General features: G+C 42.8%; 1 protein-coding gene across 3 annotated transcripts in view; it reads right to left on the minus strand.

Annotated features, from left to right (window-relative positions):
- nbas (NBAS subunit of NRZ tethering complex) overlaps positions 1-24728 on the minus strand; it is a 155835-nt gene that overhangs the window by 28826 nt on the left and 102281 nt on the right. For all 3 annotated transcript variants that reach the window (XR_004613367.1, XM_034580814.1, XM_034580813.1), the window contains 5 exons: positions 22496-22836; positions 20651-20875; positions 16683-16885; positions 12748-12837; positions 11736-11919 (listed from right to left, as the gene is read on the minus strand). Coding sequence is in view for 2 of the 3 variants with exons in the window: in XM_034580814.1 (XP_034436705.1) it covers positions 11736-11919; positions 12748-12837; positions 16683-16885; positions 20651-20875; positions 22496-22836 (1043 nt within the window). In the remaining variant the exon portion in view is untranslated. The remainder of the gene's footprint in view (positions 1-11735; positions 11920-12747; positions 12838-16682; positions 16886-20650; positions 20876-22495; positions 22837-24728) is intronic.

Genomic DNA, 24728 nt, shown 5'->3' on the forward strand with positions numbered 1-24728 from the left:
CAAACTGGGAATGCCGCTGGAGCTGTGGGATCCGGAGAGCTCCGTGTCTGGCCTTTACCGAGCGGGTGCTGAACGAGCTCATCAATATTCATCGACCCGCTCTGGCTAATGTCCCCAGCGACGGGCGGAATAAAGTTGCAGAGGTCGCACACTTCACACGGGGGAGAGGGAGGCCGGGGGAGAGCGGCGGAGAGAATGAGCGATGCTGTGAGCGGGCGATGATAAGAGAGTGCAGGTTTCAGACAAAATGAGAGCAGAGAGAAGAAACACCAAAAGGGCAAAGCCTCGGGGCTTGTTGAGGGGTGAGGGAGTTTATTACAACTTGAAAGTGAAACACATAAAACATGCAGGGGGGGAAACATAAGCGCAGAGATAAAGACACACACGGCTGTGGAGAACAAACACAAACACAAACACACACACAGACTCCGTGCATGCAGAGTGTGATATGACAAGATGAGTGTAATGGCAAACAAATGCAGCTCCTCTAACCTCCCCCCTATGTGTTGTGCCGTTTCTCGCTCCCTCTTTGCAGTCTGCGGTAGATCCACATTGTATGACATGACACCTGAGTATACATAACGCTACACGCCTCAAGAGAGGAAGCAGAGTTTGTGCATAAGAAGATAAGAGACAGAGGGAACTCAGAAGACAAATACAACAAAGCAGGGGAGTGGCACCACAGAAAGGGTAGATGGAGGTTAGGAGGAGAGAACGAGCTCGTACGTTGAAACCACGCTGACACAAACCTGCTTTGACGTGATGCCCCACATCAATTTTAAGCACATGCATGAGCAGCCTTTACTGTATATTTTAATTTTAAATCAATTTTCACCAACACTCTGACCTCTCCTTAATCATGCATGCGTGAAGGAGCTGATGAGGGTGGTGTGAGGAAGGCCAAGTAGAAAGGACGACGCTAAATAATGTGCTACGTGTGCGCTAACTCATAAAAAACACATGACTACACATTTCAAATAAGACTTTAACTGGGCTCAGTAGACATGAGTTTTTAAAATCCTGATCTGGTTTGAAATCAGGTGGCATCACGCACTGGAGGAGAATCTTTGCAGTATACTCTTCTCTCTCAACTCAAGCATGCACACACTACAAGATTAGAAAACAATGGCGCATCACACACTACAGGATATTATTGAGATTATCGCTCCAGGAGGGAGCGACCTACCACCTCACGTCACCTCTCCGACGTGGTCTGATGAGGAAGGAGCCGCAAATGAAAAGCAAACAGGATGGAGACGTGGCGTGGTGCGACAACTTGCTCTATCAGTAATAACGCTTTGCACTGATATAAACTAAAAGGAGGAAAAAACGAGTCCGGATGAGAAAATGACAGCCTGTCTATTCTGCACTCGTACTCCAATAGTTTCACATTCGCCTTTTAAAAAGCTTGATTCATTGGCTCTGCTTGGAAAGTAGTGACTTAATCACCCTGTATTTAAATCTTAAACATCAAACATGTTTCGGAGGGGCTGTACGAGATAACTTAAATGACCAAACTTTTTCTGCCACCGCCCCAGGTAAAATGTCAGAGCGGCAAGTCCGGGAGAAGAACGGCTCTGTAACCCCTCACAACTACCAGAAAATCTGGGCCGACCCGATTTCTCGTCCGATTTACGTGGGAGCCAAATAGTGGTTTAAGTGGCATGAAATTCCTGTTCAAACACGAACTCAGATCAAGGTGTGAGATGATGTTTAAGCACGGAGGCTCACATCAGGCTAAATCCTCTCATTTAAGATGAAGGCTGTACTTGGACCTATAGAGAAACAAAGAACTTCATCCATCTCCCATTTTATCCCTTTCTCCCTCCTCCTCCTCCTCCTCCTCCTCCGAGCTGCCCACTCCCACTGCTTCAACTGTCCTCAGGTTCTTTTCTCCTTATTCTTCCTCTCGTCCGTCTCACCAACCACATCCCATCTTGTCTTGTTTATTCTATCGCACTGTCTACTCTCTGGCGTGTTTCTTTTTTTCTTTTTTTTTTGCAGAATCATCAGCGATCCCGCCGAGTGGATGAAGTGTTGCTCTCTTCTTGTCTGGCTCAGAGTTAAAAAATGGAGAGTAAATTGGGATTTCTCGCACAAGGAACAGAGCGGGGAGAGATCAAAGCTGACAAAACAAGTGAAATTATTGCTGGGGGCTTGACTATCACGGCTGTGACCCCTGACCTGTTGCATTAGAGTGTGGCCATAAGATTCCCGAACCCCATCACATTTATTATTTATCTACTTGGAAAGAGACTCTGCTCGCTCTCACTCTTCTTGTATAACCCTCTCCCCTCCAGTGCAGCCTCATTCACTTTCATCAGACAAATCCTCCACTGCTTCTCTGTACAGCTCCTTCTTTCCACCTGGCCTACACCTCTGGAAAAGCTCTATCATTTCCTTTTTTTCTCTCTACAATCCCTCGTGTGGCTCCTCCCGAAGTTCTCCTCCAGTTTTCAACTCCTTTTCAACTTTCTCATTTTGTGTGTGTGTGTGTGTGTGTGTGTGTGTGTGTGTGTGTGTGTGTGTGTGTGTGTGTGTGTGTGTGTTTGTGCACCACAGGGGCCTAATGACAACACATTGTTCTGTCAAGCAACAACACTCCCACTTGTGTTTCTGTTTATAATTCTGTCATATCAAACAAATACTGCAGTTACAACAGAAAAGTGCACCATCCATCTGTGCAACTCGTCTTGTTTTCTTCCCGTCTCCCTTGGATATGTGTCAGGGCTGCGGCTTATCATGCCACTATGGTTTTGCATACTTCAAACGGCAGCCTTAATATTTAAATATACAGCTGGTGCAGTAGGTGATGTGGCGGTATGGCAGGAGCGGAGATGCACGCAGGCAGGGAGGGACGCGCGGAAAAATAAAAGCTTGCAAAAACACATTACACTCCTGAAAACTTAAACTTGAAATATTCACAGTTCTTAAGATGTTTTTTCAACCCTTAAACTATTTACAATAACCATGTGGACTGCCAATGCATACACCATATTTCTTTGAGAGAGGTCTGTTTCTGTGTATGCAGTGTGCATACGCTTCGCCCTAGTGTACAGAAACGGTGGAATTCTGTAGTTCTGTTAATTGGTGCATAAATCACCGTCCTATCGTTCTACAGAAAAAGAAACAAAGGTGGAGACAGGAATTAGGAAAGAGGCTATAAGTGGAAGAGACATTTTGAAATGGACACACACACAGTCACACACACATTGCTTTGGCACTTTCTCAATCATACATCACTCATACACTGCCGGTACAGCCGTTAGGGGCAATTTGAGACTCAGTATCTTGCCCAAGGACACCTGGGCATGCGGAATGAGGAAGACTAAGATTGAACTACGACCTTCTGGTGGATGATCCCCTCTTCCTTCTGAGCCACAGCTGCTCCTAAAATGCATTCGGAATTTGTCTCCAGTGAACACTTGTGATCTGATCTCACCTCTCCCCGCTATATGCAAATAATCACTACTGTCAGAAAAGTATCAGTCATTATGTGTTGGTGTGTGTTGATATTGTGGCAGCGATGTAAAACAAATCAGCTTATGGTCACTGAGAAGCGTGAAAAAAGGCTGAGTAGGCGTACGTTCCTAATAGAAAATCTGAAAGGGGTCTAAATGACTAAGAAAAAGAAAGAAGCAAAGAACCAAGAATCACCTTTGATCAGAAAAAAGGGCAGCACCCATAAATGGAAATAAATGGGATGTTTTTCTTTTAAGTAAATATCTACAAATTGAAAATCAAATTTGACTTAATGATCATAACAGTGTAAGATAAAAAAAAACAGCTCGGGACAAGATGAAATGAAAAATGAGACAAATGAAGACTTGCCACAAGACAAAGCAGGCCTGGTCAGGGTTAACATGTGGGGGTCTGGAGATGCAGAAGGGGAAGTTCACAGAGTGCAACTATAGTACACAGCGTGGTCTGCTCTGCTCTGCTCAGCTCAGTTCATCCATATTAGATAGATGGGGTGCTGCAAGGCCAAACAGCCCAGCGGCGAAACCGAAAACACCGCGGCAAATGATCTGTGACATTGACAGGGGGAAAGGGGCTTGTAGCATGAGTCAGCGATCACTGCTGATGAGCTTGGATGATGACTTCTCGTGCACGTGCAGGTGGCTCTCCCCCCCGCAACCTTCGCCTATGCTCAGCAACATTCAGAGTGCACACGGGCGTGAAGACCTTGACGCAGTGACCGGGCTCACCTCCCTTTACTGTGTGTGTTAGTGTGGTTGGGGGCATTAATGCTAGCACTGTCATGGGATTAAGCAAAGTAATTACCATCTTCACACTTTAAAATGAAGGCCACGGCAAAGAGGGCATCACACTGGCCCACATGTATGTACAGCGCCACGCAGTACCCACCTATACCCACAACCTAAACACATATTTGCTTTCAGATGCCACTTCACTGTCTGCGAAATGCCGTGAGTAAAAAAAAAAAGAAAGAAAAAGCTAAGTATGTTGTTATTAGTGACATAAAGGCCAAACTCCCAATATACACGTGCAGACATGCACAGCGACAAAACAGACCGTCCAATCTTGACAGTGGTGACATTTGGACGCCCTGCTGTTATGACTAATCGGCCAAAATGAAGTCACAAAATCCATCCCTGGCTTCACCTCTCAAACCCTTTGTTCCTCTCCTCCGGTATCAAACGTCAGCCCCCCTCCCCTCAACCCACAACACCTAAATGTCAGCATTTCAATTGGGCTCATTAATACGTCCTCTTTTAGGCATCTAGTGTGTGTTGGGATGCTGCGGGATCGTCGTCTCTGAATTGTTCTCCCGCTTTATGTCTCTGATCCATCTTTATCTCTCCCCTCTCTCTGATATTCACTCTGTGTGTTTCTTTCTGATTCACTGGGTGTGTGTGTGTGTGTGTGTGTGTGCGCGCGCACGCGCGTGCGTGTGAGGCAGTGACTGTGAATCATGCAGTGGCCTTTCCACTGACATGGCCCGGCCTGACCCAGTCTGGACACCGCTGAGCTGAACAGCATCCATCACAGTAGCATTCATCTGCTCCTCACACAGGCTGCCAAGCTGGAATGCATGTGTTTGTCTGTGCGGGTGTATAAAACAAAAATGTCACTGTATATGGATGAGGATGTATAGACCATGGGCTGTAAATAAACATCAGCACTTCCTCCCGCTGTGCAAAACTGAAGCCAAAATATCTCAGATATGGGTGCTGCTATCTTGCGCCGGTGACATTATTCAGACTCAGACCCAGAGCTTGCACAGGGGAGATTGTGAAGTGAAGCTGCGATATCGAGGTAGCACCGATTCACAGGCTTGACCAATCGTGGGTCAGTCTCATCTGTCAATCATGATGTTTCTAACCAAATTCAAAACACTTGAACACACATCCTTGTGTTTATCAGAAACCATCTTTAAGAAAAAGGTATTTAATGTGTACTTTGATTTTTTTGTTTGCTCCATCCTCTAACATGGAGGAGGCGAGGTTTGCGACCTCTTTCGCAGCCAGCCACCAGGGGGCAATAAAGGTGCTGTGGTGTCACTTTTGGGAGCTTTCATTAGATTATTCAAAGATGGATGACATGACATCTACTCGAAAGTGAAGCCAAATTGGACAAAACTAAAAGTCAAAGAAATGTGGCACATTAATTCTCGGAAATGGTTACCGTCATTTTAGGTAGTTCATTTCATAATGATGTTTGTGTGTTTGTTATTCTGGTAAGTTAGTTATTTGATGCTGATACAAACAGGGTGAATGATTGACAGCTGTGATTGACTCGTGTATCTGCGTGACTTTGCTCCATCCCCCGATCACTACTGACCCAGCAGACAAATGTGCAACTTGGCAGCATCTGTATCTGTGGTAATTTGGCTTTGTTTCTGGATAGTGCGAGGAAGTGGACACAGGCCGTCCATCTTTATTCACAGTTTTTAGTTCAGACAGAAACATGCAGATCCAGGCATGTAGTGAGGAAGAGGAGGCTTGGACTGTCAATGTGAAGAGAAGTTTCAAATCCTGAGACGTTATGAGGATCTGAGGATTTCTTCACATAGTATCAAAGTGCCAATGAGGCAGGGATGGAGGATTACACAGCGAGTGAATCAGATCTGTAGGAATTCAAAAGCAACCTGAAACACACACACAACCTGGTTATCAGGAGACAGGGAAACAAAGAGAAAGCTTTAATGCCAATAATCTTTGAGGTAAATCAGTTGTGAAAACCACAGACACTGTGCCCTGAATACAAATCTGGCGTGGAATTAGTTCGGTTCCTGCCCTATGTGGGCTGGTGGATGGAAGAGATACTGTTCTTTATTTTAAATAAGGTGGTTTGACTTTATTTCAGGCTGCAGGCCCCTGTGATCGGAGATCAGAGAGCATGCTGGCAGCTCATCAGAAAACAGCAGCAAGCCAGAACAGACAACAAATACAAATTCAGCGGATTATTAACATCCAGTACACACTGAATGAGCTGCAATCTCTGAGACAAAGATATAACAGCAGCTAAAGTTAATTTAGTTCAACATTAAAGGGATAGTCTGCCATTTTGAATGATATCCTTACGCTTCCTTGTTGAGAGTTAGATGAGAATATTGTTACCACTCTAGTGTTTGTTCGGTGAACTTGAAGCTTCTGCAGGCATCTTAGTTTATCTTAGAATAACAACAGGGAAAACTTAATGTGGCTCTAATAGATAGTAATTGATTAACAAAGAAAACAGGATAAACAAATCAGATGTATCATGTTAATTCATTAGTTGTAGAAGGTGTTTGTTTGGGAAGTTTGTACGACTGGACAGAGCCAGGTCAGAAATTTCCTCCTGACTTCCAGTCTTTGTGCTAAGCTAAGCTAAGATAAGACAAGCTGATATAAGCTAAGATAAGCTAATCTAAATTTTTTATGTACAGACATGTGTGATATCAATCTACTCATCTAACTCTTGGCATGAAAGCACATATTGGTATTTCCAAAAATGTTGAACCATTTCTTTATAAGTTTTTGAGCGGAGGCACAAAAGTGAGTTGAGTCTGAGCTTAAATTTATAAACAATCAATCAACAGTGAGTACTAGAGATCCCACAATATTCTTCTGATTAGAAAAATGACAGATATCATGTTTTACTAACTGATTCACACTCACACATGTAGGTTTTAGTTGTAATTATTATTTCTACCCTACGTGCTGAGCGCTCTCTCTCTTGCTCTCTTCGGGAGAAGGGGATGAGCACCATACAAACAGCTGTTTATGTTTATATAGCAGCGTTCTCTCTCGTTGGCTCGTTGAACGTTATATATATTTACAACCACAGCCAATGGAAATCAGTCAGACTAGGAAACTGATCTGATCTATGCGTCTATGATCTCCGCTTCTCTGTATCAGCGGGGCACCTATACACGGTCAGTGTGTTCTTAACAACTTTCCAGTGTTCTTCGTGAAAAGAAATAAAATCAGAGGACAGAGGAAGTAAAAACAATGAGAGAAAAATAGCAATAGAAAAAAGGTAAGGAGAGATTTAAAATAAGCTAAAGTCTTGCAGAGAATTCCATAGTGTTATCGGGGCCTTATAGCGAATGCCCGGCCATCCTTTGTCACCAACTGTGACAGGAAAGTAACCAGCAGGGCTCCGCAGATCTCAGTGGCAGAGGGGGCACATACCAGGTCAATGAATCAGAGAGGGGTTCAAGAGTGAGGCCGTTTGAGGCCTCAAAAGTGCGTGATAACATTTTTAAATCTATTCGAAATAAAAGGGAGCCAGTATTTTGTACCAACTGGAGACATAGGGAGGGAGCCCAAGCAAAGTGTGTTTCGAGCTTAGAGGAGATCAAGTCATATCACAAACAAAACAAATCCCTTTATATTGGAAAAAAATATCATAATTATATTTCTGTGCTGCTCCCTCTGCCAGAGGGACAGCGGTCACGTCAGGCCACATCGGCAGAGGAGATGAATTCAGATACAGCTCTATCAGCACAATCAAAGCACAACAGCCATGCTTTTATTACTTGTATCTGGGCTTTTACTATAATTCCCTGAAAAAGCCCGGCTGTATTAATGGAGTGCTTTCTACAGACGCTCAACCTAATTACTTTCAATTCCAGTGTTGTATTTTAACTAAATCGTCAATCTTTTGCCTGATATCAAGAGAAGAAAAAATTATATGGAAGATAATGCAAGTCCAGCATAATGTCTGCGATTCATCAATGACAATCAACCAAGCCGATTTGTAGGGACAAATGACAGCGATTTTGATCCTGAAAAATTACACGATCAACTAAAAAGCCTGCAGTGTCGTCCCGTCTAATCTTCTCTCTGTTGATCAATGAACTACATTTTTTATCTCATGTTCATTCCTGAAATTACTCTTTCCACCAAACTTTTGAAGTGTTAGTTTTCTTTCTTTTAGTTTTCAATTTAAAAAATAAATAAAATAAGAATTCACGGAGCTATGTGAAGTAAGCCAAGCTTTCATCTTTTCATCAATGGCCTTTCAGTGCCGTACATATTGAGGATAGAGAGAAGTGGAGAGGTGGAGTTAAGCACTTTGCACATCAGAAGATGTACAGAAAGAGAAAAGGACGGATGAGGAGATTCGTTTTTTTTAAATCAATCACATTTTCATCACAGTCTGTTTCCTGAAATAAAACATGCATACGGTTGATTTAGACAGTAATTATGTCCAGGTATGTCTGTATGCATCTAAACGCATGGGAATGTCTGCACAGCTGAGTGTGTGTGTGTCAGCATGAGTGTGCGAGTGCTACTTTGCACACGACTTCGATCGCAGACGACAGCGCTAATCAGAAGACTTTTGTCAGACAGCAAACAGACAGTGGCGGAAACGCAAAGATGAGAGAAACTCCGGCTTTAACATACTACCGACATCCGTTTCACTCACACACCACGGCTTGACAGTACGGTTGTCATGGAAATCGCAGCAGACAGTCTGTGTGCATGCGCGTCTGTGTGTATGTGTATGTATGTGTGTGTGTGTGTGTGCGCGCGTGCGCATGCACGGAACCAGAGGGCTCAGTGTGCAGCGAAAAGATGGATACAGTGGTTTTGTGTAAATGTGAGTTAGTGAGTGTGTCTCTCGGATAGCCTGTGGGACACAGTTAGAAGGGAGCTGTGCTGATTAGCTGAGGGACCAGTGGGACAGAAGGGGAACAATACCTCCTCCTCTTCCTCCTCCCCTCTTTCTGGGTATAAGCCGACATGACGTGGTCACAGAGGGGCACTCCTCAGTCTCTTGTATGGCTTTGGGGCACCAACATGCTGCTTATGGGAGGTACCAGCCTAGCAAACATGACTTCAGCCAGTGGACAGCCAGTGGAAACAATGAAGTGTCGGTCCAATTAGGAGGCAAAATGTAATAAATAATTGAGTGGGCAAATGTAAATGTGTTTGTGCATGGCTTTGGATTTGTGTGTCAGTACAGATGTGGATATGGAAAATCTTTTAAACTAGAAAAAAATAGACTAATCAAACTTAATTGAGACACTTTGCAACAAAAACCCTGTTCACACACGTAGAGTCCTTTCGGTCGCCTTAGGGAGAGACGAGAGAAAGTGGCACTTCATCTGAAACAAGTCCTGCTCTTACACCAAGACTTCTTTTACAAGATTAATTAACTGATCCCCTGGGTGTGCGCTCCCTTAAGAGCGCATGTGTTCGCCTGCCCCTGTGTGTGTCTGAGTGTGTGTGTGAGTGTGTGTGTGCGTTTCGTCAGATCCTGCCAAATGTCGGGAGTGCACCCAATTAGTTAAAGAGTCCAAGCCCACACACCTGTCTACCTGCGCTGACAATGGCCCACGGCTGTGCGCATACATTTACACATTAATTAACCAGCTCGGGCCATTAATTAGTCACTCAGGAAACTTAATGACTAGCCACTCGATGGTAAGTTACACCAGGGAGGGAGGAAAGAGCAGGCAGAGCCACACATACAAATACTGTGCACACACATGCAGACATACTGTGTGCTCAACACTGTGCATAGCCTACAGTACACACTCCTAAAAGACATATAAAGGAATCTTTATAATATTATATGTGATGGCATGTGTTGTACAAAAACAAACAAATGAGCAAATGCATTTATCTCCATTAGTACGACATAAAGAGGCCAGATCTTCTTTGCCAAGACACTGTATGTTACGTATAACCTCCTTAACTGCTGAATCTTTTCTTATGTTGCCTTTTTATATTATACAAATCTTTTTCTGCTATAAAATCATACAACACAGAACACCAATACAATATTAATCTGTTTTCCTTTCACTATTATGGTTTGTTGGTATACGTTAAGTCTTATGCAGGTTAACTTTAACTGGAGATATATCTCATCCAAAGTCTTTTTCAATAGAACACATGCATTTACAGATATTTAGTATTTTAGATGCCTACTTTATATTTTTCTAGCTGTAATCGATCAAGTCAAATCTTGGTTAACTGAAAATGAGCCAATCAAATGGGTGCAGGGGAAACAAATCTGCTCTTTATCTCTAGATCAGTGTTGGGGAACATTTTTCCTTTCAAGGGCCATTTTCCCAGGTAGACTGTCCCCTCCACTGCCCGACATAAATGGATTAATCCTGGAATGCTATTGATGTAGCGCTATTCTCCTTATGAATGTAACATCTGCCATTGTCCAGCCAATTAGAATTTGTCTGGACCAGTTGATCAACTAATCCAATGAGAGACTCCGGCCCTAGACTTTCCAAAATTGCACATTTGTTTGTGTCTTTCACAACTGAGACGAATAAATACATTTATAAAAGTCAAGCTTTCATGAAAAGGCACGGGTGAATAATTTCATAAGAAAATAATAGTTACTTTTAATGAAGATTTGAAGGGAGTGCTGCATAAATGTGGCAAAACAAACAAAACCCAATCATGATTTCAGCTCTCAGTTCAAATTTGCAGTCAAGCTATTTTATACTGATATTTACGCATATCATACTTATCCCTTCAGGAGCACAACAACCTTTCTGATAGCCCAAAGTCCATATTGTTGCATAATGGGAGTGTATATGTCACATTCGCTTGTTTCTTCTTTGGGTGAGTGAGTAATTTATCCACCCTCTTGGCATCTGCTGTTTTCTCCTCCTAAAAACATAATAGATCTCTAATGTGTTCTTCAGCAATGCTTTATCATAGACCTGTGCGTAGTTGTCTCACATGGACATCAGACCTGTCTATCATAGTCAGACAGGCCATCGGGACCACCGGGAAAAATCCCACCGCATCACTGGATCAGCGGACTGTCAAAAAGTACATGAAGTTTTTATTGTCTTCAGTAAACAGGCAGAACCTGGATACAAAATGGTAGTTTCCGCTTTAGCTGCTATTTCCTGCCTGGGGAATGCAGTTCTGAGCAAGCAGGCAGACGTCAGTGTAACACCAGCCCTATCTGTTCAACTGTCAGGTTGTGCATTCGAGCATGCTGCGTTCATGGTCACTGGCCAATCAGAATAATCAACCCTCACCAACCTGAGTATGGGAGCTGGCAGCTGCTGCCACAGATAGGATGTCATTCTGTGAGAAACACTAGATAGTACCCTCTCAAAATGTCTGACCTGGCATTTGATGTTAAGAGAAAAGACAGAGAAGAGAAAATATTCCAGACATGTGGAGCCTCCTTCAGATCAAGTATCAGTGTTTGGGAGAGCATGGGATAAAAGTTGTTTCTCAAGCGAGGGCCTGATGACTCATAGCTGCATGTGCATGTGCAACATTGTCTGTGCACGTTACCTCTCTGTCTTTGAGAACAGCCTGCGTCCTGTAGAGCAGGAGAAGACGGACATCGCTGTCTCGCAGGCTGAAGTTGCTCTCCAGGATCTGGAGCACATCAATCCGAGGCCGCACGGGGAGCGAGGAGTCCCCGCAGAACGGACGCAGCCAAGCTAGGAGGTCGTCTGAAGTCACCGTGCTGTCCCTGAGGGAGAGGGTGAGAGGGACATGTGAGGTGAGGGAGAGAGGGAGAGAGGGAGAGAGCGATAGAGAGGCAAGGTGAAGGGGTTATTCTAAAAAGGGGTGTTTCTCAAAAACACATTTTCTAAACCTTTGAAAATCCAATTATTGTGTCCAAAAAATGTAAATTTCAAACTCTAACCGAAACTCAATCACAACCAACTAAGATAAAAAATAATCACTACGTCCAGCTTCACAAATGTGATGATTTGCTACTTCTCTTTGTGTTTTGTGATATATTTTTGCTCTTCTGGTTGCTTATTCGACTAGATAAAAAAACTATGTTACCTTGAGCTTCAGAAAACTGCAATAGTTATTTCTTTTCATTGATTTTCTGACGTTTTCTGGACTTTAAAAGTTCCAACCCTGATCCAAACATCAAGGGAAAGAAGCTTTGATGCCTTCGCTTTGTGCTTAACTACAGTAAAGGCAGACAATTAGAGGGTCTGTCACGGTTCCATTGTTGTAGTTTGATTTGTTTGGCCAATGGTCTCAAAGAACAGGAACAGGTGCTGTGTCATCTCCAAAAACAAACAGGTTGGCAGGTGCCGTTCATTGATTCAGCTAACAAACAGCAAGTTTACTGGCATCTGATTAGAGCTGAAAAGTGGGAGAGTTGGTGGGATTTATGCACGACTCTAAACAATGACACTCATTCCATGCACACGTGTTTGGGTTAGGGTTAGATTGAGTTTAAGGAAAGCAATATATGGCACTAGGAGAAAGTTTCTGTAAGTACACTGAGTGTGTTTGCAGTTTGTATGCCAGTGTGTGTGTGTGTGTAGATACCTACCCACTCTGGACATTGTTGTGCACAGTGGTTACCATGGCCTCCAGGACCCTGAGGGGCTGTGAGTAATTTGCCAGGGCGTCTGGGTCTCCACTGAAAAACAAACGGCATCAATACAAATTAATATATAATATGCTAATTAAGATAAGATTTTCAAATAACCACAATGTCGAGGGAACTTAGGGAAAGAAAAAAAGGCCTCCTTCTCAGGGACAGAGTTAGTTCGAAAATCGTGTTTGGCACTGTGGTGGAAATCTAGTGAGATAGAGGAATTAAGTTACATGAGGCAGATGATGTCTAGAGGAGAGGAATTCATTATCCAGACTTGATGAATCTCAACTCTAACATTTGCAATATACCAAGTGCACTAATTCATGTCTTTGTCTCCATCCATCACATCTGAACTATCTATAATAATCACAAAGACTTATATGGCTTGATTATATGTGCAACTATTCTATTGGACACTTATATCTAAACATTAGCTCCTGTCTTACCTAATCTTAGTTGGATCTTTCTTCAGTTTTATATATATATATATAGCAAGTAAGAGTAAGAGAGGCCTTTTTAATAAAGCAGTAGGCTACATAGTAATTAATGAGAGAGAAAGATAAAAAAGCTAAATGAAAGAAGTAGACATGAATACGAAATTTTTCTTAACTAGCAGAAATTAAATATTTGGAAAAGAAACCACACAATGTATCACTGTGAAATTAATATTATTGAAGCCATTGAAATACAAAACACAAAAATAAGAAAACATTTAAACCTGTCTCCATTACAAGCTCACGGGCTGTGTGAGCAGGTTGATGAAATTGACCAGAAAAGGTAATAATTTAATGTTGATAAAGGAGGTCTTGGAATATGAGACAAGTTTAATGAGCTAAAAGAAATAATGTGTGATTTGTCTGCAGCGTCATTAATGCATTTCCTGGTGTGACTATGGGAGCTGCTGCAGTGTGTGTGTTTGTTTGAGTGGTCGTGTGTGTGTGTGTGTGTGTGTGTGTGTGTGTGTGTGTGTGTGTGTGTGTGTGTGTGTGTGTGTGTGTGTGTGTGTGTGTGTACTACATGTTGCAAGAGCAGGGCCATTTTTCACAAAGACAGAAAGGGGGGAAAAAAGGGTGATTTCCCTTGACTAAAGTCCACTTTGCTGCTGGGCTTGCAAACATGAACACCTGCCCATGCAGCTTCATTCATACATATATAAATACACACATGCACACACATATACATGTTACATATACATGCACAAACCATACAAATAGAAAGATGAAAGCATTTTCTTCATTGAATTTTACCATTGGCATTTTCTCTTCAAAGACCCATAAACACAGAATAGTTATGACAGGTACAAAAGACGGCCATTAGTGTGAGGCTCAGGTTTTCCTGCTGCAGCAGACTGCACGCTACGAGATAGAGGCGAAACAAGTGCAGCTCATTCTTACCTGCCAAACACAAGGCTTCGAGAAAGCCCCGCAACAACAGAGACACACACACACACACACACTAACACACTAACACACACACACACCATGTGCGTGTTACACAGTCATACCTGAATGCATAAAGGGATATTCATATGCAAGAACACTGAGTGACATGTTCCAAGGGAAAGAACTACAGTGAATACATGAGGCTGTGTGTGTGTGTGTGTGTGTGTGTGTGTGTGTGTGTGTGTGTGTGTGTGTGTGTGTGTGTGTGGGCGCCAAGAGAGATCTGCAAGCGAACAGCTGTATCAGGCTGCATTAATTATAAGAAGATAATGAATCGGAGAATGTGGAAGATTGTGTGTGTGTGTGTGTGTGTGTGTGTGTGTGTGTGTGTGTGTGTGTGTGTGTGTGTGTGCCACCTACAGTATCTGCACCGTGCACCATTGAGCTGCCTTAAAGCAGCAGGAAATGAGGCAGAAATATAATCAAGGCGATTCACACTCATTTATCAAGCCAATCAGATGTCCCGATGATATGTGGCACTTTCAGCAAAACCTTGCTTATTGGTTCATCACTATTAGCACAATAGACTGTGAACATGAGCCTTCCATTTCAGTTTTTTTTAAGTGTATGCTATAACAAAACCAACTTGCCCATATAACAATCAACAATCAAAATATCATGTTTTTTGGATGAGAACATTTCCCGATGTCCCCTAAAACCGCACAGCTCTGCAAACACGTCAGGGGTGAATCTTCTTTCTGCTCCTTTTGAAGGCAGGGAGCAGGAAGACACCAATAAAACGCTGTGAGTGCAACTCCCACAGGCAACTACTGTATATTCTATTCAAGATTTCAGGCATTTGTTTTGACAGTGTTTTTCCCACCAACATGCCGAGCGAAAGTGGACCGCACAGTTCTGTATATTTTAAGATTTTCCGACTGACAGAAATCAGGAAGTAGGTGGTGGGCTCAGGTGGCCTTTAAATATTTTAGAATATACATCGCTGTGGCTGATTTTGAGTTGAATATAGATACCTCTATTAACATGAGTTGTTTTAAAAATGAATGTTTCATGAACAGTCCCCGAGCAGGAAGGTATGGAAGAGCTTCACACAGATGCTAATGTTCTTTGACAAGGCACAGTGAATGTGAAAGAGTTTAAAATGAGTAAAAAGGGGATTTAAATGTACCAACCTTTGTTATGTCTGCACCTGTAGGCAGTATCTTTAGTAGTATATTGCACCTTAAACTCCAACACTGTTCGTTTTTCAATTCCGTTATTAATAAAAATGATCTCTGAACAACTCGTGGCTTATAGGAAGCCAACCACTGCACAATATCATCTATGATTTAAAACCCTGTGAAAACAACCACGATATCCACAAAAGTAAACACTAGTTGCAGAGGCATGTTTAGAATTTAAAGCTTTCTGACTCCTGGACCAAGAGTTGGGTGGATCCATCTCAGTGTATTCATTGATCGGGTGCTTAAGGTTTGTTGGGCCATCTTTTTGTTTCCCTCATATAAATATTTACTAATGTATTTTCTTTCTTCATTACACAATATCTACAAATAGGAGAAATAAATGATTCACTATCCTACATATAGTGTGGCCCTATACCATACTGCTGTACACGAGTATCATATTTTACCTAGAAACGCATGATTTCATGTTTTAACTCGTTGTCAGGGGTGGAAAAGCATCCTTTTTTTTTTTGGCATCTTGCTCAAAGCTGGGATATGAAATTCTGGCAGACGGCAGAGTGTCTCTCCTGCCGGGCTGTTGACAGCACAGACACCGGAGCTCAGAGTATTAGAGCAGTCAACAGAAACGAGTGGCGCTGCCCTGCATTGTGCTGCCCTCCATTCCCATCACCTGTCTCCACTTCCATCACAACCAGTTTTAAGACCTGTTTTTTTTTTTACAGGTTGACACCCGGAGACACTGTTGCTCCTGCAGTGCTCTGTGTACTTTGAGCCAGTTAAAGAACACTGCAGTGAGTCAACTCACTAAATGCAAGTTGACTCGGGGGTCTTTTCGACTGATGCGTTAACTCATTGACTTTTAGGGGACAGTCCAATTCTTTTGTGTGGATTACTGGGCTTTAGAGGTGTCAGTAGGTTTCCTGTGGACAGAGCCAGGCTATCTGTTTCCCTCTAGTTCCAGTGTTAAATGCTAAGCTTAACTAATTGCCTCCTCACACCAGCTCCACAGCCAGGAAATGCAGAGTGTGAAGCCCATTTAGTCTCTATAAAGATGGACGACATGACAGCTTCCACAAAGTGAAACCAAGTCATTTTCCATCTCTATGTTGCAGCCAAGCTTCTCTGTGACATTGTGCATGTTCACTAAGATCAGTATTTAGCAATGTTCTTGAGGAAATTGCATTTTAAATGTAATCAGTGGGGAAAAGGATTGTACATGTGTATTGGGACTTGATGATACCACCTCTGACTTTTATTGTGTATGTGATGAAGAAATAAGAAAACAGAGAGAGATAATTACCTGAGTGCAGCCACGACTCTCGCCACACCATCATGAAGCACAGTTTTGACGGACAGGTCTAGAGGCCCAACAGCGACGCACAGAAGCTTCCCAATGCACTCCAGAGGCTGTCCATCAGTTGCCATGGTGACTGCCAGCTCGTGTACTTTTGACCTCTCGGACCGAGACAAATCGTAAAGTTGACTGTAATTCTGGAGCTGTTCCTGGAAACGAGGAACAAAACACACAACATTTTGTAAAGAGGTGATAAAAGATATTAAAGAAATTAACTGAAGGCAGAGAAAAGAGGTGGTAGTGGAAGTATATTGAAAATAGTTTAGTGAATGACGGTCGTCTATTGACTCAGACGGCAGCACTGCCCTGCTCCTCTTTTGATTGTTTTTCTCTCTTCCAATTAAAAAAGGTTGCAGTGTTCGGTTGTGTGTATGTGTCCCTATTAAGGAGAAAAGGAAACTTGAACATTTTTAAATAGCATTAATAACAATTCCTCATCTTTTCACCTGCTGCCCTCTGGCAGACGCTTCAGGTCAATAAACTCACAGACAAACAGACTGAAAAACAGCTTTTACCCCACAGCAATAAGAGAACTGAAATCTTTTGTTTTTGTTTGTCTTTGTTTTTTCTATTTATACTATGCACCTTAAGGATTGCTGCTACTTTGTTGTGTACTGTGCAATGACAATCAAAGTATTCTAGTCTATTAAAATACTCATTTAATGGTGATACATTTCAACATTAATTTATCTATTTATTTACAGTTTTTTTACAGTTTACATGTATCAATTAATTTCTACATTTAAACATCTATCTATTCATGTCTACATACATTTATTTATGTCATTTCTACATTTATTTTATTTCTATGTCTGTGTGTTTTTTGTCCTTCATACACCTTTTTCACTAACAGAGGATATGGAGTCTGATTAGCTTCGATTTAAAACCTCTATCTATATCTGCAGTATTAATAACAGCTGCAGTCTGGTTGTGGGTGATGCATGTCAAAGAGGCAACACAATAACATGCTTGTTGACACTACAGTCTTTCAAGAGCTTCAGATCTGGGATTATAAAGACCACAGTAAATGGACAAGTATCAATGGAGAAAACATTCTGCATTGAAAACCTGGGGGGGTGTGACAGGTTTCCAAAAATCTAGATGCACAATGATGTAGTCAATGAACAGTTTTGCTGTTTGCCAGGGGAATGACAGTAAGCTGCGACAGATGCTGCTGCATCATGTATCACTGTGGTGTCTCGGGCGTTGCAGGTTGGCAGACTCTTGGAAATTAATCTGACAGTTGTAGATCTAGAAAGAAGTAATGATCTCTAGTATTTTGTGGCTGGTGTTTGGAGAGTGTTTTTGTTGATTCCTTTTACAGAGCTGCAAAACCAAAGCTCTGAATTTGTCAATGTCTCCTCTCATCCTCACGTACAGTCACATAAGCGGGGATGAGGACGTTTGGGCAGCTATGTCTGCTCTTGTGTTACTAAAACCTTAACCAGCAAAAATATAACTTGCTAAAGGGTAATTTTAGGGTTAGGGTCTTGTAGAACCACAATCTGTCATACCGTACATTAAGTCTCTCGTTACACATAATCAAACTCATTTTGGTCACATTTAAAAACTACTAATAATACTGAAAATAACTGCAAGAATGTAATAACATATTGTAAACAATAATAATGTTGTTGTTAACTTGTTGATGTTGTATGGATAGGATAACCCAAAATTAGCGAGCATTGGCGAGCAGAACAGAGGGATGCATGTATATCTGTCAATTTCTGTACTGAGCTGTTATTCCTACCACTATTCTGTGCCGATACTGGATAATGACACATTTTCACAATGGTTGCACCATTGTGCCACATATTGTACAATATCTGCAGTGTGTAATTTTCTGTCCTTGTAGCAGGTCAAAGGCGCCTGTGGTGGATTCCTCTATGATCCACTATAATTCCCGGCAGCTGGTCACGTACACTTAAAAAATGACCATGGTACAGGCAAACAGAGCCTCACACAGGGCGCCTTCCTTCTATCTATCTTTCTCTACCAATCTTCCCTCTCCTGGTTCTTATATCCTTTTTATCTATCTCCAAGGATACAATTGCTCCCTGCACCAGTAGAAGGTAAGTTTTATTGTAGAGCTTGCGGTGTGTGTGCGAGTGTTTGTGTGTCTGTGTGCAACTGCAGCTTCAGCCTACAGCTCTGCTCTTGTGCTGCCTGTATCTTCCTCTCTGTTATGTAGGGGCATCTATTTTTTAAACACAGATAAACCAAGAGCTAAACATTAATATTATTATTATAAACTTGCAAAGTGTGAGGCTCAGAAATTACCACTTTTCATGGGCAATCACATGGTCGCATAGCAACGATCGGCTTGTCAAATCATAATGTCCACTTCCCCATCTCTGCGTGCATCTTTACACACACACACACACACACACACACACACACACACACACACACACACACACACACACACACACACACACACACACACACACACACACACACACACACACACACACAGAGAGAGAGAGACATAGAGAGAGAGAGACATATATAGAGAGAGAGAGAGAGAGAGAGAGAGAGAGAGAGAGAGAGACATAGAGAGACATAGAGAGATAGCCAGCCCTGAGGAGGTGACAGTGGGCTAAGTCACTGTGACTTTGCCTAATGAGATACAGCACGGTGTACGTACTGTATATATAGCCATACGGCAGGGCTCATTTGAAACAGCAGCCCGTAGATTTACATTAATATACCCTTGACTGGTCCCAGTGAGGCCGGGAAGAGCTCAGTCGAGCAGAGCCACCCCAGAAAGGTACAACACGCACACAAACACACACGTATATACGCAGGACCACAGAAAGTACAGACACAACCTGTATGTCAAATTAAAGGTGACCTCATGAACAAGCAGGGTAACAGGATGTGAGAGTCTTCAAATGTGTGTGTCTGTGTGTGTGTGTGTGTGTGCACGCATCACAAAGGCAGATGATATGTTTGTAAGTTGATCGTAGTTTTGGAGAATGGCTGTTTGGATAATTTGAATAGTTAAATAACAAGAATAAAACAAAGACCCTAAAAATATCCATGTTGTCTTTGTGCTCACTTTTGTGCATTACTTTCAGTTCCATGATAAAGAAGGTGATTTGCTCTATATCTAGTGTAATAAATCTGCCCTTTTAGTAATAGAAAAGTTACTATAGTGATATATACAATAATTCAAAACTTGTGAGATGTGCAGCATATAATTAAGTCCATCAAGGTAATTAAAGTCATTCTGGAACAGTTTCTTCTTCCACTCTTCTTTCCACTTTAGCACAGGATATTCTTTTTAAAGTTGGCAACATTTTAATGCAATAATTAGAGTTTCTTACACATACAAATCAACATCATACTGATGACTAATTATAGTGTAACCATGGATACCTGCAGCAAATAATAAGCGTCTATGTCCGCATTTCCTGACATTTTATGGGTTTTTTCATCTTTATGAGTGTCGTCTTTCAGTTTGCGAGCAGGAGTTTGATTGATTTCACATTCAGATTTTGTAATGCTTTCACTCAAACACTTGAATAGACCCTGCTTGGATTTGCTCTGCTTGTGCTCAAACTGTGCACTTGCACTCAGATAATTTGTTGCCTGGACATATCACACTGCTTCTGTGTGCCTGAAACATCTGCTCTTATTTCTCCCCTGCTTTTTACTTCTCCACAGAATGCCAGACGTAGTGTTATTTCCCTCACTGTGGGTACGTTTGCTTTAGTTCTTTCAGAGTCCTGTACTGGCCGCCCGTCCGAAGTAAAGCTAACGCTCCCACAATGAGGGCTCTCAAACTGAAAGACCACAATCTTCAACAAACATAACAATTATATTCAACAATGGGAAATCTCTGACAACGCTTAAAAAAAAAAAAAATTCTGTAGGATATATATATTGTTATCTGGGAAGAAGGGGTCTACCTGCTGGCTGTCTCTGAACGACAGAATGATGTCATGGCTCAGAGTGTCCAGGTGGGCCTGAGATTGTTGCAGGTGCGCCAGAGCCTCATCAAAAGTCATCCCCGCTGGGGCCATCCCCTCGTGCTCCCCGCCACCATCGCCTCCTCTCTTCCGGCTCTTCTCGGCCAGCTGGCGCAGGCCCTTGGTGGCTCTCTTTATCACCTCCGACCTCGCCTGGATGCTCAGCTGGAGACAGGATAGGATGGACATAGGGGATAGACAGCGGAGGAGGAGGAGGGGGATAAGGAAAGTGAATTTGGGAGGGGATCGGGGTCAAAGTGAAGGAGCAGAGGGAGAGGGATGTGCACAGGTTATAAGCATTAATTTCACACTTAACATGTTAAAGATAAGACAGGTATAACCCAGTCTATCAGTGCCAAAGTACCATCAGGAACCAAAAGTTGTGTGTGTGTGTGTGTGTGTGTGTGTGTGTGTGTGTGTGTGTGTGTGTTTATTTGAGAGAGAGGCTAAGATCATAGCTGCCAGCCTGGTGTAATTGATTCTATTCAGTGAGAGCAGGTTACCCATTCATGGGGAGAAGAGAAGGCCTTTGGCTGTAGCAGGTTTTACTCTCTTGTATGAATGCACACAGGCGCTGACAGGCCCCACACACACACACATTCGCACCAAGAAGACACTTAAAAATCACCCCACTTCACACTTCCAGCTACCCCAGCCACACACCCAGATAAATACTTCTCACACACAGCCTGACGGCCAGGACAGGACGATCTCTCAAATGGAGTTACATGACAAACCATTATTATTTATTTGAAGGGGAAGTGTGTGTATGCGTTTGTGTGTCAGGCTGTATGTGGTCTGTTGTTTTATCTGCAAGCTGGTCTTTAAGCGTAGAGGTACATGTAGGCATTCACAACCAATGTCAGTCCAAGCCTTGGACAAACCGGTTGGGGGTTGAGGAACAGAGGATATCTCTGCTCTTGAGGTTATTAAAGATCAATACTTCAAAGGAGGGAAAATGCCAACTGCCTCCATATCCCTTTAGAAATATGCCCAGTATGAGGTAAGCTAAGTCTTGCCATCCATCTCGCCCCTTGGCCTTGTGGGGAATGGATCAATCTATCATGGGGGACAATGGGGGTGCAAAAGGTCAGATTCATTTTGAACAATGAGGGGGGTCACGGTTCTCAATTTCAAGGGGTTCAGAAAGGTCAGAAAAAAAGATAGAGAGAAGGAAGGTGAGGGAAGAAGGAGCAGACAGTGGGATCCTGAGGAAGTTATTCAGCATGTTAAAAAGCACAGTGGGAAAACAATGCCTGCTGGGAGTTGGGGTTTAATTGGCTCTGAAATAGAGAGGGATCAATTAGCTCCCCTGGAGTCATGGGGAAAAAGATGGGCTATAAGAAATGGAAGCGTCTAGAGGTGGGGCTGCAGGGGGTGCAAATGAGAAAAAAGGATTAATATATAATATGTAACAATTCTTCATTAAAATGTCTACAAATGACTAGACATCATACAAGGTCTTTTGTTTTTGTTGATTGAGAGACCAATACCAGCTAAATTTACATATTGTACGTTTAAGTACTCTGCAGGACAGTGTCGCAATTATGTGGCGGATATGTCTTGCGCAATGTTATGATATTATGAATTGAATTGAATTATAAAGTCATCGAGTGATGAGGTGAACAAAATAAAATATTTTATTGTGGTTTTGATGATCCACAAATTTAGTATAAGGCGTCCAACCCCAACCAGTTCCTATGTGAAACACTGGAGCCTCTGACAGTATTCATATGAAAAATATAGTAATTCAGTTAGCTGTTTTCTGGCCCAGTTTAGACTCACAATTTTGGCTGCGTCAGGTGAGAAGGTGATATTATCCAGGAGGTGAGCCACGTCAGCAGGGACCAGTCTGTCCAGATACTTGGCACAGGTGTCGTAAGCGTGCAGGTAGTCTTGGTCGCTCTGTGGAGGCCTCTTCAGCAACTGGGGGTCGCCTTTCCAAAACAGCTTCTCCAGCCAAACCGCATGGACTGCACTGGGGGAGACCGTTGCTCCTTCGCCACCGGGCACAGGCAGACGATTGGCGAGTTTGGAGATGGACAGTACGTTCTGACTGGTCAGAACTGACTGCAGAGTGACCAGCGGATCCAAGGATTCATCGGTCAGCTTGCGGTAATCCAAGCCTGCAAAGAGACGGACATTTGTTGTGAATGCTTTAAAAGCTTTAAATGTATGCTGACATTCCTACACTGTATTGAATACATTTAGAATGTGTTTTCCTTTAAACAATCCCCTGTGCTACTAACTCATTGTATGTACAGTACATAAAAGATACCATGCAGACTAGAGGGCTCCCTCACGTCCTCGTACACATCACCTTCCGCAGCACTTTGCCCTGGTTATTGAGACTGTGCCATTAAAGTGTTGATATCAAATGCAATCTATATGTTCAAAAGCTCAGCAAAGTAATAAGAGGTAGGAGTTTACTATAAGGTCGCTTTTACGTTTAGCTGTACACTGTGAAATATATAAAACAACTTCTTTATTATGGTACATAATACAATTCAAGACGTGTATATTAAAAAACACAAGATGCATTTTCGGGCATTGCACATTTAGTTCAACATTCAAACCACGTGTCAGAGAGGCCTATTTGAAGGCACTTAACACTGCATACACAGTACAGTACTTGCTATAGTTACATGTGTGAACCGTGCAGCACTAGCAGGTTAATTACAGTAAAATTCAAATACACAGGATGTTCAATGTTCCCTCGCATGACAGAAACGCGGCGTGGCAGAGGAGACGTGAATAACAGACGACAGTAAAAGGTTAAAGTGCACAACAAAGACAGCGTGTGACCTGAGTGTGAAAGTGCTGCTGTCTGTCTGTGTTGGCATGCCAATGGGTAGAGGTTGTCCGTGGGTCTGTCCATGTGCATCACATCCCCCAGACTGTGTGTGTGTGTGTGTGTGTGTGTGTGTGTGTGTGTGTGTGTGTGTGTGTGTGTGTGAGAGAGAGAGAGAGAGTGAGTGAGTGAGTGAGTGAGTGAGTGAGTGAGTGAGTGAGTGAGTGAGTGAGAGAGAGACAGTAATGTGTCTGTCTGATAGTGCTGGTGACATGCTTGGTCTCCAGCACTATCAGACAGACACATTACGGTGGCAACACCACAGCCTGTCTGGGCTTTAAATATTTAAGACTGGTCTGCCGGTGGGGAGGGCTCAGTCAACCCTGATCAGAATCCCCCCCCCCACACACACACACACACACACACACTCATACACACACCGAACTCAGCCGAGTACACACACACACACAACACTTACAACACAGACAGGCCCAGACGGACACTTAAACTGCAGATAAGACTTACATGCACTTACACATGTACTCTCTGTCTCTTTCCCCCTGTCCCACCCACTCCTCTCTCTGCCTCTGTCTCTTCCAAACCCCAGCAGCATCTCATTCTCATCCTCAGGAGAGCTCTTTCAGACAGTCACCTGGTACTGTGTCTGAAATTGTGATGAATACTGGTCACACACCACCTGTCTCTGCAGCGTCTGTATGCCTCTGTAAGTGGGTCTGTGTGGGTTAGTTTGCATGTGTCGGTTCAGGACGGAAAACTTGTAATTTAGAGCGGGTATGTGTATGAGAATGTGTGTGTGTGTGTGTGTGTCAAAGTTGGATAGCGTTAGTAGAAAGTTGGTGGCCCTAGAGACGACACAACAGACTGTGTGTCAGTTTTCTACAGGAGTGTGAATGTGTGGGTTACATTTGAACGGTTACACGAGTGTGTATATCTGTGTGTAAGCGTGTGTGACAGAGAGCGATTCAGAGAGTGTTATTATCACAAAGTCAGTCTATTTGTCAGCACATGATTATTAATTAAATTGGTGAAGTACATGCCTACATATACGTGTGTGTGTGTGTGTGTGTGTGTGTGTGTGTGTGTGTGTGTGTGTGTGTGTGTGTGTGTACAGCTAATGTTCAGTTGTAGCTTTGTTTTAGTTTTTGCATGTGGCTGTAGTAAGAGAGCTACTCAGCATTTCAAAAGTTTGTCCTGCCACAGCCAGAA

This window comes from Hippoglossus hippoglossus, chromosome 24 (assembly GCF_009819705.1).
Source record: "Hippoglossus hippoglossus isolate fHipHip1 chromosome 24, fHipHip1.pri, whole genome shotgun sequence".
NCBI classification, from domain to species: domain Eukaryota; kingdom Metazoa; phylum Chordata; class Actinopteri; order Pleuronectiformes; family Pleuronectidae; genus Hippoglossus; species Hippoglossus hippoglossus.